Source organism: Drosophila virilis, chromosome 2 (genome assembly GCF_030788295.1).
Source record: "Drosophila virilis strain 15010-1051.87 chromosome 2, Dvir_AGI_RSII-ME, whole genome shotgun sequence".
Classification (NCBI taxonomy): domain Eukaryota; kingdom Metazoa; phylum Arthropoda; class Insecta; order Diptera; family Drosophilidae; genus Drosophila; species Drosophila virilis.
In genome coordinates, this window is record NC_091544.1 from 30753814 (window position 1) to 30772643 (window position 18830).

Consider the following 18830-nt stretch of genomic DNA (forward strand, 5'->3'; position numbering starts at 1 on the left):
TGAACGCTATGAAGCACTGTGGGGCTTATCAGCTGTCTTTCTTACTTTGTATATATATTTTTCTCTTTAAATTTTCTATATTTTTCTCGATTGCATGATTATTTATGCCAACGATATTGAACGCGCCACTATATAGATATGTTTATATATATATATTGGCCACTTATAGCAGAAGCTGCTTGAAAGTCAAGCAGCGACGCTATGTAGCTGCGTTTGTTGTTTCCTTGGCTGTTTACGCGGCGTATGCGCAACGTGGCAGGCAGCTTAACGCTGTTGGTAAGTTACTGTTATGGCTTACTGTGTGTGGTGTTCTTAATGGTGCCTCCCACCCGACGTTTAGTTTGTCTATATGTTATTTATTTATAAAACAGACGCTTGCTTGCCAGTTGACATTTTTTCTTTTTGCCACGCCCAGCCATAAAAGCTGCATAAGAACAACAAGAGTTGCGTATTGAGCGAGACAATAATAGTAAATCGAGCAACACTTGAGAAGCAGTTCATGTTTTACTTATGTTACATTGTGCTCAACTATTGAGGCCTTATCTAAATAGCTTCAACTTGGTCTCAGCGAAAGGGAAGTTCTTCTGCAATAAATGACCCAAGTTTGGTCAGTTTGTTAACAACTGAACTTAACTTGGTAAGCATTTATTACAATTTATTAGAATTATAGTATTTAGTTTGTTTACTTCAAATTAAAGCTGACAATAAAGTTTACAAGCAAATCAAAGCTTGTGGGTTTCCTAAATGTGTTCTTAGCATAAGATTATGGTTTTTAGTATTTTGCTTCTTTTTTTTTTTGTAATTTTTAACATTATAAAACTCATACCCGTATCAATGGAGGTGCCAAATGTCGTGAGCGCCTGTTGCTCTGATAATCCGCTGATGAGCAGCAGCTGGCAAATCAGGAAGCTACGTATTAGTCCCATGTTGCCAACTTTGCCAGCTCGCTCGCTTTCAGGCTTAAACGTTCAACTGTATTAGATTATAATGTGGCCAAAGTGCGTGCTTGAATTATTCAATTATTTTCTTTTTCTTCTTGTTGTTACTTGATGTTTGTGCTTGTGAATTATTTGTTGTAATTATTTTAAATATCTGTGTCTCACTTTTGTCTGTCCAAGTGGCTGGCACTTTGTTGTTTTGTATTTGGCGCTGTAAAGTAGGCAATACCTTTTTAGTTAAGCACCAACTTGTGCGGAATTTTATATCTTTTTTTTTTTTGGTGGTGTTTTTTATTTAAATTAAATTTTCAGCTTGAATTTAGTTGATAAAAAGAATAATTTTTGGATGTTAAATATATTTTTATTTATTGTTATTAATATTACTATTTGTTATATATTTTTTATAATTATTTATATATTTTTGATTACTTTGTATCGTAATATGAAAAGCTTTTAAATATACCTTTGGGTTGAAATAATCCATATAATTTTTATTTTTTTTTGGATTTATAATAATTTGTATTTGTATACTAGTCAATATTCACTATAGTGTAATAATGTAAAAGCTTTTAACTAGTTTCAAATGAATGTGGAAAACGCAGCAGAAAATCATATTAAATTTGCCAAAAAAATATATATAATCGTTTTTTGTTGAAAACTGATAGATATAATTAAATTTGAGTTTACAGAGGCATTTAAAAATTGAAAATTTGTTGCGTCAATAATTATATTATTTATTGACTTTATTATTGAAGTAAAAGATGTGTGATAATTTGACAATACTTTATTTATGTGATAGCGCAAATAAATTAATAAACAAAAGCGATATTCTTTAGTAATTACATTAAGCAATTATCTTAGAATGGAATGTCGGATTCAGCTTCTTTGAACGTGTAAGTGCTGCACATTGATATTTTAATGTATGCATGTGGCTTTCTATTATTTAGAAATATTCAATTACTTTCTTTGCTGTGGCCAAATGGATTAGCCGTATATCTGTATTGTTATATTTATTATTATTTACATATATATTAGCTTTGTTCTGGCATAAATTACAAATTAGCGAAATTTATTGATCAACAAATAAATAATTGTTTTGCTTTAGGCATTATATTGTGTTTATTGAAATCAATGTTTGGATTAGCATGTTATAGTAAACTATTTTAATGCACGTTTTTTCACCCGGGCAATAGATGTTGTTATGTGTGCATTGAAATATGAAAACGTATTTAATTTTGTGTATTTGCATAATTTAATTGATTTCACTTTTTTTTTTTAGCCTGCAGGAGAAACTGAATGCTTGCTTTTGTATTCTATTAATTTTTTTATAATATTCGTTATTCTTTTTTGTTTGATAAATTAAACGTTTTAATTAAGCGCCGGTTGGCTTTTGTGCTTGCTTAATTATTACATATAATTTTTGTATTTTATTTTTTAATCTCCACATTGAAAGGCAGCGCTGCGTGTGTGTTTACTTTTAATTGCCATTGTTTCACAGCTACACCCATTATAATTGTTGTTGTCGTTGTTTGCTTAAAGGTACTTTATAAAATTTAATTGTTAATTATGACAACTTAATACGCTTTATGGCCGTTAACAGATGCGTGTAAAGCTTAAGAGCCGCCGTATTGATATGCGACACGCTCGCCTCGACTGCGTGGAAATGTCAATGGCAATCGCAATTGGCCAGGCCGAGGCAGAGCGGGGCATATATCACATTTGTGTCAAGTTCATGTGCTTCGTGTAATGCAAAACAAAAACCAAATCAAAATATACAAAAAATATATGTATGTCTTCTAAGAGCAGCTGTGCTAAGAGAAACCCTTAAAAGAACAACAACAACAACGACGACGCGCAGAAGCATGAAAAGTCAACTGTGGAAATACTGAGGGAAACACAGACGCGCTGTAAAAGCTTCCTGGCCTGGCCAAAAACCAAAAAATTTGTTCGCCAAACTTGGCGCCAATGCGACGCCAGGCACAGTAAACACACACGCACCGCACAGCAAGTCAGATGTGTGCAATATAATTAACACTTTTTTTAAATATTTATTTATTTTGAAGTGCATTAAATGTATTTATTTTTAATTTTATTTAATTATATTTTTTTCGAATATTTTTTTGTCACTTATTATTTTGCTTTTTGGAAATTTACATAGGCTTCGCCTTTTTTCACTGCTCAATTCTCGGACTGTGCTCCTTGACGGCTGGGACACGTCCTGTGGCACACACACGTCCGTTTTAATTCAAAGTTCGTTGCCAACTGAGTTTTGAGCGCAATGCGGCGTATCTTAAAAATACAAATCGCCAGCCAGCAGCATCCAAAAGCAGAAACAAGCAGTTTGTGAGCTTGCGCTCAACAAAAAAAATTCTGATAACCGTCAGGAACTTGCGCTCAATGCAGAGTGAATATACAAAAGTGTGAGTGATTGTGTGAGTGAGTGTGTTAGTGAGTGAGTGAGTGTGTGAGTGAGTGTGTTTTCTATGCCAACTAGCTCGGCAGCTTCAGGAAATGTTTGGATGAGCGCTTATCAGTCGGTAGCAAATGCTTATACGACTCTGTCTGCGGCTAATCAGCTGTAATTTGTCAACAGCAAAATAACAAATACAAATTTCAAATGCTGCATAACTAAATGAACCATATTCATAACAATTAAAATCTTGTGTTGTTTATGACATGAATGCCCGGTGCCAATTGAACGTAGAGTTTAAATAGGGTATTATGCCCGTATCTGGGTATCTGCCCGTCTGAACATCTGTCTATCTGTGTTACGATCTTTGGTAATATCAAATTTTTTTATAAAAATAGATAGTTAGCCTAGTTGCTAAATTCAATCCAAATCCAAATTGGAAATAACTTGTATATTTTAAAAGGTAAATGTAAAATTTTGTTGCATATGTGTCAGTGGATATACAACTACAGGGTATATTATTGTCGAGCAGCCTGCGATTGGAGCACGCTAACTAATTTTGTTTTGTTTTTTTTTTTTGCTGTCGCCCAATTAGCCTGAGACGCATTTAAACCAAACGCCGCACAGATAAGAATCCCACATGACGCGTTCAGGCGATTGACCCACTACTGTGCGCCGTGCGGGGGAATTCCAGATGTATACAGATGTATACATATATATCCTCTATCTGCACTAGTTGTGGGGCAATGGGTCAAGTTTAAGCTCGTTTTTGTTTGTGCGTCGCATTGCGATTCTTAAGAGTTGAGTTCATTTCTCCCTCACTATCTCACTCTTTCGCTCATATGCATTTTAATTACTAATTATTTAAGTCGCAATTGTTAAGTGCGCGATAAGTACGGAGACTTTATAGGATTGTCTGTGCTATATCAGCAAAAAAAAAAAAACAAACACTAAATGACCTCACGACTTCCTTTTGTCAAAGGCACAGACTGCAACAACTTGTGTTTTCCAGGGAAAACTATTAAGCGCTTGGGCTTATCAAAAATAATCTAGTTATTACACATTATATATAGCCACTGCTAGTTAAATATGTGGGCTCAAGGCATAAAGTTATTCATATTAAAAATATTATAAAGCTACCGCTTTGACTGCTTTTTGTAATATATTTTAATTAACTCAGAAAAATTTTTTCGTAGAATTTAATTTTGCTTTATAATGAAAACATGCTGCAAGTTGAATTGTAGTATGTTTTTGAGTTGAGGAAAAAGCTAACTACTAAAAAAAAAAACAAAATCTTCCTTTGTTTAGAATACGTTTCACTAACAATAAGAAGTCAAATTTACTTTTTCATCGAACTGTATGCTAGCATACATACATAGCATTGATATTCAAGCTGTTAAATTAACCGAGTAATTAGCGCAGGCAAATTCCCAAAAGTTCTAAAAATTCGTTATCCAGTTATCCATGTATATAACTTGTTAAAAGGCAGCGTAGTTAATGGTTAAAACTAAATAGTTGGTTTAAAAACAAGCAATTTAATTGTAGGTTCAATTATGGCGGTCATTAAATTGGATCAAAGAAAACTAATTAATGAAAACTCATTTTATTTTGAGTCATTATAGTTTATACCCAAATTTTTTGCAGTAAATATTTATTTTAAATATTAACAGCATAATCAATAGCCTCAAAGTTTTCCTAAAATAATGGAATTACATTTAATTATGCATATATATATATATATATATACATACATTATCATTCTCGACTTGAGCTACACTCAAACAAGTTAAGCTTTTTGCTAGCTGCTCTACTGTGCGTCTGCTCTCGGCTTAAGCTCTTTTAAACTGTGTCTGTGCTTGAAGCATGATGCAATGGCTTAGTTAGATTGCACTTGACTTGTCTTAAACGTTCGCCAAATAAGACTCAACTTGGCTGCTGTACGGGTTGCAAGTGCCCCGTTTGCCACACGCTCATTTGCTAATCGCTTGCACTCGCTCACAGTAGCACAGTACGGCTCAAGGTTGTTGTTTGTGTCCACATTTCATTTTGTGATTACATTTCAGTTTGTTGAACTTAACCAACCGTTTGGACCATAAATGCTGTTATTTTATGGCCATAAATTCAAATTAAAAAAAAAATAAATATAGCAATTTGTTAAAAAATAACAATAATAAATGAAACAATGATAGATCTTTAAATATATAAATAGAATAAGATGGGTAGTATGTATATTAAACGAATATTCGATTCATACAGAATGAATATTATCAACATTTTTTTGAATGGTTTTAAATTGTAACACCTCGAAACGAATTTTTTTTTAAAGTTTTTTACAATTAAAAGAAATAAACAAGACTTGTTTGGAGGATCGAGACTAAAAAAAACAACTGAACTGACGTTATTAAGATATATATATTCAATGTATAATAGGAAAATAATTATAGAATTAATGAGAAGCTAAGCAAATATTTGATTTATGCTCTTGTTTCCTTAATAATGATGTTATTTGCTTGGTCAAAACGAAAAATGCCAACCATTTGACGATTTTTATAAAAATTGTTAATTGTTCTACGGGAAGTTAGGTGAATTTTGTGAGTCTGCCTAATATTTAAGCGCGCACTGTAGGGCGACGACTATTTAGAGTTCCAGCCCCAAAAGTAGGCAACGTAAAATATCAAAGTGTTGCCAAATGAAAGCAACGAAGCACGAATAAACTAGAGAGTGTAAATTAAAAGCATAGAGCTAATAAAAAAATACATAGACACACACATATATAACTTTGTGATACATCGGGCCTAAAAATTAAACGAAAACAAATTTAGTTGGGGCAGTCGAGAGTCCACCTAACATGACACTAAATAAACAGCCAGTTGTTACTTACTCAACAACGCAGTCAAACAAATAGTAAAACACCAAAATCCAATACAAAAGCAAACACTCACAAACACACTCTCAAACACACACACACATACAGATAAACACACGCATACAGGCGCACTTATACACACAGCAACTAAGTAAATGGTTAGTTCTGTGACATTTTCTAAATTGAAAAACTACAAAATGACTGACAACAGATTAGAGTGTGGGAGGCGGGTGAGCATTTGAGAAAGAGAAAGAGAGAGAGAGAGAGGGGGGGGGGGTTTGGTAGTTGGCCACACAGACAACAGCTGTGGCCATTCATACAAGCCCAACAGATACAGCAAATACATCATGTGCCTTGACTTTGGGCCGAGTGAAGCTCCATAAAAAATGTAGCAACAACAAAAGTTGAAAACTGAAGTTGAATAAAACTCATTTGTCTAAGGATGCAGCGGGCAGGCTGTGGCGCCACAATTGAAGTGGCAGCTAGCATCAATCCTCAAAGGCAACCAAAACTTTGCCAACTGGGGCACGAAGTTCAGCAACAGTTTATGGATTTTATGTTGGAGCGTCTTCTCGACTCACCTGTAAATTTACATTGTTCGAGCAGCTCATCGCTGTGATCCTTGCAGTCTGTATCGCCATCGCAGACAAATCTAATGGGTATGCACTCGCCACTCTCCCTGCAACGGAACTGCTTCTCCTCGCAATAGTGCGGCAGGCTTTGAGCTGTAAACACAGAAGAATAAAATAAATATATTTTGACAAATCAAATGCATATTAATTAATCAGGCTGAGATACTGCGGCGAACCAAACAACAGGGCCTAATCAAATTCATAACTAACATTTAAGTTGAAAACTTTCGCTCGTTAACCGCACCACACAATGTGGGTGCGAGCGGTCGGAGGCGTTGACAAGCTTTAAGACCTTTGTAAGGTCGGGGCCAAGAGCTGACAATAAACAAAAACTTGTAAATAATAAAGTGGGTGGGCAGCTTGTAAGCAGGTTTGGGTGTGTGTGTGCGTGTGTAAAAGGGTAAGCCGCAAAATATGCCGCTATAAACAAAAGGGCATGCATTTCTGAAATTAATAAGCGTAAATACAAAGCTGGCTTAAAGGCTGTGTGTGTATGCGTAAGCTAACAACTGGGACTCATCAATCGTTTATGGCATTCGTCCGTCTGGGCGCTTAGTGACAAACTCACTTGTAAACAAAATGGCGGCAGGCGCATTTCCGCTTAGCCATAAAATAGCTGATGATTTACCGGATTTGGCCAAAGTTGAAGGTGTAGTTGTGCGTGTGCCAGTTTATGTGTGAGTTGACTACCAAATAAGCTCTCTCTCTCTCTGTGTGTTTGTGTGTGTGTTTGTGTGTGTGTGTGTGTGAAGCAGCTGCTTATGTGCTATGATTAGCTTAAAATTGTTTCGAGTGAGCAAAAGCATGTGCCATTTGACGTTTAATTGGGCACATTTAATACAAGGAGACACTTGCTTAGGCAATATTTTAGCTACGCACGAACTCAATGTGCACACACATTTAATTAGAATTCCACAGAAAATTCAAGCAGTGCCCCCCGCACACACACATGCACGCACACACAAGAACGCAGTTCATTAATGTTAGAAATTTGATGCGTGCAGCAAAAGCATCCATTGTATTCACATTTTTGGCTTTTGTTTAAAATTCTATAAATATATTAGTGTGTGTGTGTGGTTGCGCTTAACATAAGAGTGTTGCATAATTGAAGCAAATACTCAAAAAAAAAAAAAAATTTAATTAAAGCTCGAAAAACATTTCCATTTTTCCATTTTATAAATTTTTCTATAAAGGAGTATATATAAAGTTTGCATTCGTTTTCGCACCTCTCGGTCGGTTGGGCGGGAGATGGGATGACATTTAGTTGCTTACATTAGCCCAAAAGGCGTCTAACTTTTAAGTCGAAAGAATATATATCTATAGATAATTGTTGTTGAGTAATCTGTCAGATTCAGTCGTGCAAACAGTCAATCAAATATGTATAAATATATTCTTGATCAACAAATCGTCTCCCACAACTTACTGAACATTTTCATATACATTTCAAAGGGCAAGCATGGAAAATGAGCGTAAAATGATTTGTAGAAAACTTTTAATTTTTCAGAGAATTAAACAAATTATTTGTATTGCGTCTTTAATGGATAAAGAACTGAGCGCTTTAGCACAACAAATATTATTAAAAATGTAATCAAAACTTGTTTAAATAACATTTTTTCATATATAATTTTTACACATATTTTTATATGCATCTGCACAACTCACTGCGCTTCGTCGCGTTAGGAGCTTCTCAATTATTTAAAAGACGTGCACACGAAAAATGATAGAGAAAAAACGAAATATATTTTGATTATTTGATTTTTTGGTGCATGGCAAATGCGTTTAAATATGATATGAAAAGAGTTTTCGTTCGTTTTATTATGTGAATGGGAATTTATGTGCAAATGTTGCAGCAATTGTTGCAGCACAAATCTCTAGCTCTAGCTCTATCCCACCTCCGCAACCCCGCTCTCACTCTCTCCCTCTTCATGTCTCTATTTCTTTGTGTCCCTGCCTGTGTTATGCCACGCAATTTGCATTTTAAGTGAGTCGTTTAGATGCTTAATTGAAATTGCGCTACAATATCGAGATAAATAATTCGAATATACAAATTTGTGTCACATCTAAATACAATGCTCAACTCGAAAGATATATATTTATAGCTGCATTAAATAAGATTGATGTGGTTATATATTCGACTATGTGGAACAGGAGGTCATGTCTAGTATGACAATAAAATGTTGAACTAAATATATATTTTCGTTTTTATTTATTTTATGATTTATTTCATTTTATTTTGAGAAAAACAAAGAATGTTATCAAATAGCTGAAGTTTACTTTGAGTCATGTTGAGTTTAAGCAAAATCATAAGAAAGATATTCTTTGTGACTTATAACTTATTTATGGCTTTGAAATACAATTATTCAAATTCATTGGGCACAAAAATGTACAGATTAAATTTAAAATTGCTTTTAATTGAATCAAAATCATTTTTGTGATACAATTTGTGAATCCAAAGAAGTAAACTTTAATGGTGGTTTTACAAATAATTTTTTTACATATATTTAGATATTAAAGTTGACATAGAATCTTTATAAAAAGAATAAAGAATTAAATCTTTATATGAAAAAGATGAAGGCACAAAAGGTAGACTCAACAAGAAGCATAGTACGCTGCCTGATTGAAAACAAATATGCTAACTGCTTGTTAAACCCAGCTGTCAAATTTGAACATATTGCTACCTGTTAGTTGGCAGCCCTTAGAGATGAAAGTTTCCGTTGCTTTGACACAGACAATTTCAGTTAGTTTTCTCTGGAGAAAACAAAACGAATAAATGAAGATTGATGTGCAGCAGATTGTGAATGTTGATTTAATTGGCAATTTCCCGACCTTGAAATTGAAATAGTTTTCATTTAACGTTCGACTGCATAGCATTGCGTTTACTACAATGCCTGTCGAAATCTTCCCCGCCATTGTGACTTGTCCCAGTTGAATAAATTAAATTACTTTCGACAATAATTTCACGCAACTTACAAGCAACCACAGCGTATAAAAAAAAAAAAATGAAGATGAAACAGAGGCTGGGCCAATTTGATTGACAGAACTCTGCGCTGCTCTGCATCAGATTGAGGCGCCAATTAAATGCGTGTTGCCAGGTTCATTGAACAGCTTTTGCTGCCTGGCAAAGACCAGAAATCAATCATTTGCTCATTCCCTCGGGCGGTTCTCATGAAAATTCGCACCATTAATTCAATAAAAGTAGGAGGGCGGGGTCAGGCCAATGGGGCTTGGCAAAAGAAAAGAGCGTAATAATAAACAGAACATCAGCGCAAAAGTCAATCAATGGTCAAATCAATAAAAATGCTTAATTCACAGACATCCTCGGCCACATTCCAATATCATAAAATAATTATAGCCAAAAATGTCTGCAATTACGTGTCCATATTGCGCATAATATCAGTTAAAAAGAAATTCGAGAACTTTGCACCAATCACCTGTTGAAAATATATGATAAGCTCCCATTGAATGTTAAATAATTTTGTTTGTTCATTCTTTACTTTATCAGAATTTTGTTTCCCTAAAAGGTATAATTATTTTGTCACTCAATGTGCAACACATGAACGAAGACAACTGCTTGCAATTCTAAGCCAAATATCAACAAGAGTATTTAATCTTTGGCGTGCCGCCTTTAGCCATTTTATTAACTTTATAATGATAATGAAAGTTCGCAATGGAATTGTATAGAACAGAATATAATAGAATATAATCAAAAGATAACTACAACTATCAGCTTGTCCTGGCACCCAAGGTGAGACTGATATCTCTTATCGAATTCGCAAAAACTTTGACTAGGTTTAGTAGTTAGTCATGTTCACAGATAGTTTACCTTCTGATTGAAATGTTATCAAATAGTTTACAATTAAATTTATGAATAATGTTGTTGGTATGGTGAGATAACGTACGATTTACGTAGTTTATTTCTTTTTGAAATTTGTAGCTTTTAAATAGTCATAGCTCTATCTAAGCCCTGTCGAAATAATATCATTTTGATCATGGTTTGAACTCTAAATTCCATTCTGCATATTTTTCATAACGCGGCTAGTTATGAACTCGTACTCGTACTGCGCGGCGTCAAGGTGAATCTACGTTCAAATCTCGATCACTTATAGTTTCCGAGATCGACGCGTCTATACAAAAAGGCTGACTGGGTGGTCGGACGGACATAGTTGGATCGGTTTGGCTTCTGATTCCGATCAACAATATATATACTTTATGTGGTCGGAGGTGCTTCTTTTTGCCGGTTACATACTTTTGCACAAGCACATAATACCCTCTTTACTCAATTTCAATGGGATCAGGGTAAAAAAATGACATAACTAATATTTCTCGACCTTAAGCTGTGTCAAAATGGAACCGATTCTCCAAACGTTTCATTGTTGTACTTCAGGCTTAATTGGCATTTGTTTTTTAATATTGCTCTCTTGAGTTAGTAATTAAAATTAGTTAGTTTTATGCTAAAGCATTCAAATTGCTTCACTTTCTAATTAATTTTTAATTGTATTCCTCAATTACTTTGAGGGGCTCCCAAGTCCAAACAGTTGCTTCTTTGAAGGGCATGTATTAATGAGTGACATATTATTTATAGCTAATGATTGTCTAATGAGTACGAATATTAAACTAATGACATTTGCATATAATATTTACATCATTTCAGGCAATACTAGAACCACTATGCAGCCGTTTTTTTTTGCGTTTGCAGGTAAGTTTTGGTTTTTTCACGTTTTATCATTTATCAGTTAATTACTTTAATTTTGTGTGCGGCATTTGTGATAATTCGTATGCTGATAAAAACTTTGTCTACAAATGCGATAAATAACATTTGCGTACACTTAAAACGGGTATTATTATGTTTTCATGAAATATGTAACGATTAGAAAAAGACACCATATACTGAATATATGCTCTTAATTATAAGCTGCGAAATTCTGCCCAAATATCGGCAACACCCTAGGCCTTGTGTGTATAAGGGCGTGTTTCTTCTGCGTGTTTTTCTCTCGTATATTCATGTGAGCCGAGCGTTATTAACAAAGTTGGTTTGTGACTTGGCTACAGTGCAATTACGAGCAGGTTAACAACTATAAGGTGTAGCTGAGTTTTGTGTTTAAGAGAGTTATATGCTTTTTTTTTGAGCCGCTCTTAATGGTGTTCTCTCGTGAAACATGTGCGATATATAGCGCTGAGTATACTTGTTATTTGGAAAAAAGGTGGCCTGATCTTTGGTGACGTCACGCAAAACAACAACAGCTAAGGAAATCGAATAACACAATAATAATAAACAGTTGGCTCACATGTTGTTGCCTTTTTTTGGACAGACAACTGTATGAATCAGCGAGCATTATTTACATTTGTTACTCTTGATGAATGATGATCAAATACTTGTTTATTTTCGTTTTGAATTGAATTGCCCGACTACGTCACAGGCAAACGCCTCTCACTGTAGAGCATTTTATTTTCTAATTAAAAATAAAATTAGAATGTATTAATACATACATGTAGCTGTGGCTATTTGCGCATTGTTGTTGCTTGTTTGTAAACAATGTTGTCAACTCATGCGCATGTTTCGAAATACACTTGCCAAAAGAACCAGACCAACAAAAAAAAAATCACGCCATTTTTTCTATTTCTTTACTAACCCATATCTACTGCATACATGGCGTATGCGTAATTTGCATGTGAATACGTATTTATACACATAATTACAATACTAGAAGGAGCATACGTGTGGATTTCCAATTAGGCATGCGATTAGATTTGTATTTTCAATGAGTTTTACTACGTTTAATCGCTAAACTGAGATTGCAAAGGGTCCATAAACATTTTCGTCACATTGATGGTGTATTATAGTACATATATAGTATTAGTTATTGGATAAGATAAGACTTTGTTTTCGTTGATATTTCTTGCTATTATGTGAGCTCACTTGGCTAAAACAATGCGTAGTTAATTTATACAAACCCTGACGGAGTGATTCACTCTGGCCTAAAATTTACATATTCCCAAGGGTTTGTCCCCCTAAAAATGCAAGAGAGGATATGGGGAGGCAGCCTGAATAAATCAGGCATATGTCAAGTGGATCATTTAGTAATGCTTAAAATAATCCTCTGCCTGGCTGCGTGAATTTCAGTCATTTTCATAGCAAAGTTAACATTAAATTTCTCAATAACATTTAATGGATTCGGTTTATAAATAAATCTTTATATGCTGACAACAGCCAATGCCAGAATAAGGGTTAAATCATTTACAACTGTCAAAGTAACTTTCTCAATTGCATTTGGTTCAGAGTTTAAAACATTTATACGCTATACATTAGATGCAAACCAACGTTTTGCCTGCTACTCAGCTGGCTAAGTGATTTAATGAAATTATTTAACATGATTTTATGCAAGAAATTATGTGTTTTCAAGGTAAGGTACTTATATTTTGCGACTCTCGAGCATTATATTATCTGGGAGCTAGTCTGGGACTCCAACTACAGACTTCGTTGCTAGACAATTCATTTAACAAGAGCTGACATTTTTTACTCATCTATTTTAAGTCACTGACTATTGTGACCTGCGGGCCTAATAACATCCAAGTGCTAAAGTGGAATTTGAACCAGCCACTTGCTTGACCTTCGCTCATTATAACAAGCAAGCGCTAGTCTGGGATTCGAACCAAGGACTTTCTTGTCTAGTGGTTCGCTTGGACTGACGATCCCATCTTATCAATTGTCAGTTAACTAAGTGCTGCGGCGAAATATAACTCAAGGGCTTTCATCGCTTCAAACATAGTTGTTAAGCGAAGATCTGTCTTTCCCCTTTTTGCCATAATTAATGCTAATAAGTGGCATATTACAAGTTGCAATTTGAGTACCAAAAACTTTTGTTATGAGGTGTCTAACATTGAATCTTTGAGTTGAGAAGATTTTATTGTTATTGTCGTTGTTGTTGTTTTGTATATGAAGTCAGTTATGAAAGGCAAACTTGTGGTCTGAATGTGAGTGTGTCTGAATAACCGCGGCTGTAATATACAAACAGTTGCGGGTTGTTGTTACACTTTTTTGGTTTCATCTGAAAGTTGTTTTATTTCTTCTCATTTTTTAGTTGGTAACCAGTTTATTTGCACATAATTATACATAAGGTAACATGCGTTTTGTAATTAAGCCAAAACGGAAATGCATAAAATGCGCCGAGTATATGTTTATATGTATATATATATATATATAGCCTGCTCTGTCTGTACAGTCTGAAATTGGTGGGTCAAAGCACGTGCACATTTTTGAGCATAATTAGCCAAGTTAATTACAAAAGTCTGGACGAGGACGACATGTTCTCAGGCCAGATTCTGGGTGGTCCTGCTCCTGCTCCTTCCCCAGTTGCGACAGTTTTTATGATGATGCCGGCCCAAAAACTTGTTTAATTTCGATTTTAAAATAAATCAACGCTGTCTCGCACAGCCTGCCCTTCTGTCCATCTATATACCCCTGCACTGTCCAACATGCGTGCAGTTTTCGTTATGGTCTCTGAATCTGTAGCTGACGTTCATTTGGCTGTCATGAAACGTGCCGAGAACTTCGATTGCGTTTGCGATTCCCAATTTGAGAGCTACCAGATTACCAGTTGACAATTTTCAGTTGCCAATTACCAGTTGGACGAGAGTTTCAGCTGCTGCTGAAAGTGGCCAAAAATGTTTGGCAAACTTTTGCTACAACGAAGAAATGGCTAAATAATTTGCCATGAGCTGTCCTTATTGTAAAAATAATTAACAACTAGCATGGAAACTCTTGGAACTTGCAGCCGATTTAATGCTCTATTTATTAATTTTTATTTCTTTAATTTAAATTAACTATATTACAGGCTCTTTCCAACCCAAAGCATACAAGTTGCTTTATATAATTATCTTAATTACAGTTTCCTGTTTTTATTTCTTTATTCGTCAATTCTTGTAGATTTAACTTTTGACACAATATTTTTTTTGTTGATTGATTTTTTTAGACGCATATTGATTCAGTTCTATTGAAATAAGTATTGCAAATCGAAACCTGGGCTTGAGTTTGCCTCAAATATATAAATGTTATTTATATACGAATTGTTCAAATAATATATATAACGAGCACAAAAAATCATAGAAATCATAAAAATATTTCATTAATAGTCATGTGAAGATCTTATTCGGCATTTAGTATATAAAGCCACAGTTAATCAGTCCAATCAAGCCTTGATATATCTTATGAACTCGGCAGCCTCGATTTTTATTTAACACATTTCATGGCAAAATTAGAGTACCTTTAGCCGGGTTGCAACTCAGCTAACACTTTGACCTATTACCTGTTTCGCATGCTGCCAATTGTCTGAATTGACATTTGGCCAGACCTCAAATACACTTGGCCCGTTTATCTCTCTGTCCGACTACGAGTACTGGTACGAGTAATTTGTTTTATTATGGCCAACTGTCAAGGAACAGCGTAAATGCATTTCGGTTGCAAATGTGGCATTTAAATTATTAATAAAGATTGAACAGGTCACAAATAACGAAACAATTGGTGGATATTACGAATTTTTGATTATAAGACCCTCAAATTTGACCCAGTGACCGTCTATTGCTAAATCATTTTATTTTAACCTTTTGCACCGCTTTATTAATATAAATATTAAGTTTTTTGTTTTGCGCATGGTATTCGCTGCGCTGAAAACCTTTTTTTTTTTGTTTTTGAGGTTAGTTTTTGACAAGTTGAAGTTGAAGGCTGGGGTCTTGCGATTATTAATAATAAAGCGAAATCGCAACAGTCGATGTTCGGCTGTATTAAGGTTAAGTTGTTCATTAGTTTTTAAACAGATTTCAATAACAGCTGTCAGTTTTTAATAACTATTTGCAGTTTCTTGTGAACCAAGTGGTTTCTTAATTGACTTCCTAAAGGTGTATTAGATAGAAGAGTGTATATCTTTGGTATGCCGAAGATTAAATACCCTTAACAACACATATATGTATATAATTTAGTATGCCGATCGAAACGACTCTCACAATGTAAGATTGATTGATCGGTTGATTAAAGGCAAAGGCCTACAAAAATAATAAAGAATCCTAAAGCAGCTTACAGAGTGCATACATACACATAATCCTTTACACTTTCCTATATCATACGCTTGATATAGAAGAAAGTTAATTATATATTGTTTAGCTTGTACACTTCATAACTGTGTGTTAGATTTCTGCTATTTAATATACTTCACATACTTGAAGTACCCAACTGATGCATCTGGTTCTTAGGCAGCTATAAATCCTTATACTTAAATATTTATACAACCAAACTGGTTCCAATTTCGTGGGTTTGTCTTATACCGTGGCATAAGTTTGGCTTTGGGTTTCAACACGTGCACCGCACTTCACTTCGCATTGCCGCTCACACACACCACTGTGCGGTGCGAAGCGAAAGACGAAGAGAAGCAACTCCAAACAAAATAGAAGGCGAACGGAGCAGAAGAAAAAGAAACTGAAACACTTGTTGCTCTCCGCAGCAACCGGGGTCTATGCTCTCTGAAGCCAGATGCCGGCCGGCAGCAGAAGAAAACGAAGAGGAAGAAACATATAATCATGGAAACGGCGAAGAGGCGAATTAAGAGAGGCGCACGGAGCGAGCGGCTTAGGAAAGTAAAAGGTAAAAAAATGTGTGACGTTGTGGAATGTGTTGGGGCATGGCTATAACAGGGAATCGCTGACGATATGCAGCGTGAGACGTTAGCGAATGTTTTTCCGAAAAGCGATTCGCATAAATAAATAAACATTTGGAAATTTGAGGTCTGTTGGTCTGCTGGTCTGGTGGTCTGATCGAATGGAAATGCGAAACTTAACAGCAATACACGCACGACACACACAGGCAGCGCAGACTTAAAGCTTAAAGCTCAGATTGACGTCAGGCGATGCAAAAGAGCTTATTTTCGAAAAAGCGCACTAATACTAATGCAAGTACAGGCAATAAAACGAGATTTGTGCAGGTTTGAACGATTATCAGTGTTAGTAACCAAATGCGGGTGCTACTTACATATATCCAACGGCGTATTCACTTTGCCCGACACATTCTGGAACTTGAATTCCAAATTGAGGGATTTGCTATTGAAGAAGGTCGAGGTACTACTCGCACTTATGCTATTTGCTGCGGCAGGTGCAAAACTTTTAAGCTTATCCAATTGCGGTCCCAGGGTTGTGGTCTTTATAATCTTCTCCAGCAGCGCCGAACCGCTTAGGTTTGAGATAATTATACTTGGACTGGGCGCTGAAGCGGTCACCTGAGCTGCATTCACGGCGGCGGCATTACAAAATTTACTGATGCTCAGGATGCATGTAATGAAGATCAGATGGAACGACGAGGTGAAACTGAAGCTGATCAGCTGCTGCACCCGGCTCTGATAGTTGGAGCTGCTGCTGAAGAAGGCGCTTACTTTGGGCGGTGTTTCGACAACGTTGTTGTTCTCTATTGTTGTTGTTGATGTTGTTGTTGCTGTTGTATTTGCGTTGGTATTGCTTTTGGCTAGGGGTTCATCCATTTTATGCTTGAACTTTGCGATTTTTAAAATTTGATTTCAAATCGATTTTTCGCTGTAAAATGGAAAGTAATCACTTTTTTTTCTATTTTACTTTGGCCAAAAACACTTTTCGCACGCAATTTTCTCTAAAATTTCTATTCATATTATTCATTATTAAATAATAGTCTGACGACCGCGTCAGCTGTTTTAGCGCGAGAAAAAATGCCAACTTTGCCAAAAAAAAAAAAAAAAAACTTGCCAAAAAAAATAATAAAAAAGAAAGATATCACACAGAGAGGCAAACGCCATGATATATTTCGGGGATCGTGAAGACAAAACAAAACAGAAGAGCGTAAAAGAGTAAAAGAAACATGCGGAACAGACTAAAAAAAAATCATACGATGTTGCAGAAAGTCGAAATAAAGAAAACATGCAAGAATTCAACGGCAGACTATGCCGTGCTAAGGCAAACCCTATAAAAGGCGAGTTGAAAATAGGTGAAAAAAGAGTGGAATTTAAAAAAAGTGGTAAATTATAATTAATTATTTACTTTTGTTTAGTAAATGTACAACCTATAAAAGTGAAAGGCCGCTCAGCCCTTGATAGTATAACGTATAGAAAATATAACAACACAGAGCTTGCAAAATATAGGGGCGACGACTTTATCGGGCGGCCCACGATGGTCAGCTAGGTTAGCGCAGGTTTTACAAGGTAAACCCTTATACTACATATACATACTTATAACAAGAAACTTTGGGCTTGTCACGCTGGTTGACTTACAGATAAATAGATTGCACTTATAAGCACACTGCCAAGTAAATCACAGTGGGTTTGCTTTTGGGTATCTAAAAACGGCTATCAGAGAAATTAGTTCTGGAAATGGCGCTACCACTACTTGAACTCAAGTGCCTCTCTTTGGGTATTGCTCAACGGGTTGCGTTCAGACTGAAGTGAAAATTTAGACGTAAACTGTTCTAATTTTAGAGAAAATTAGAACTAGCTATTTTGGCAAGAGTGAACGTTTAAATTATTTTATTTTATTCTTTTGTTTTTGGCAAAGTCAGCGGAAAATGCAAAATGCGGCCTCGAACTACACGTGTTCCGTATATATCGGATATGCCATACAGTTATGCGAGATTCACGCAATTCAGCTAAATAATTTCAGACGTTTGCAATTAACACTTGATTTTGAAATTTAACATTAGGTTATGCGCCGCTCTCTACCGCTATCTTTTTTTTTTTTTTTTTTGTTATCGTTGGGCTTACAACAAATATTTTATTATTTATGTTTGCTTTTGGGGGGAGCTCTTTATTTTTCGTACGAAGAATGTTATGTTTTATATGCTCTGCGGCTGCGTAACGGTACGGCAATATTTCCAGTAACAACAATACGACTGCGCCCAACGCACGACGTTTAACGACTGATCTACCAATGCGAGGCCGCAGTCAACGAAGCGTTCAACTGCGTTCGCTTTGCCTTTGGCTTCG

At 35.4% G+C, this 18830-nt stretch overlaps 1 protein-coding gene across 9 annotated transcripts in view; it reads right to left on the reverse strand.

Moving 5' to 3' along the window:
* Nucleotides 1-18766, reverse strand: part of LOC6632989 (very low-density lipoprotein receptor) — a 47989-nt gene extending 29223 nt beyond the window's left edge. For 6 of the 9 annotated variants that reach the window (XM_032433818.2, XM_002056454.4, XM_032433817.2 and 3 more), the window contains exons 1-3: nt 18609-18766; nt 16862-17415; nt 6796-6939 (exon numbers count right to left, since the gene is read on the reverse strand). In XM_032433818.2, coding sequence (XP_032289709.1) covers nt 6796-6939; nt 16862-17363 — 646 coding nt within the window. In that variant the 5' untranslated portion in view covers nt 17364-17415; nt 18609-18766. Of the gene's footprint in view, nt 1-826; nt 1150-3092; nt 3213-6795; nt 6940-16861; nt 17416-18608 lie in introns of those variants that run through there. The other 3 variants (XM_015170339.3, XM_032433819.2, XM_070207429.1) reach the window with 2 other exon arrangements.
* Between the last annotated feature and the right edge of the window lie 64 nt (nt 18767-18830).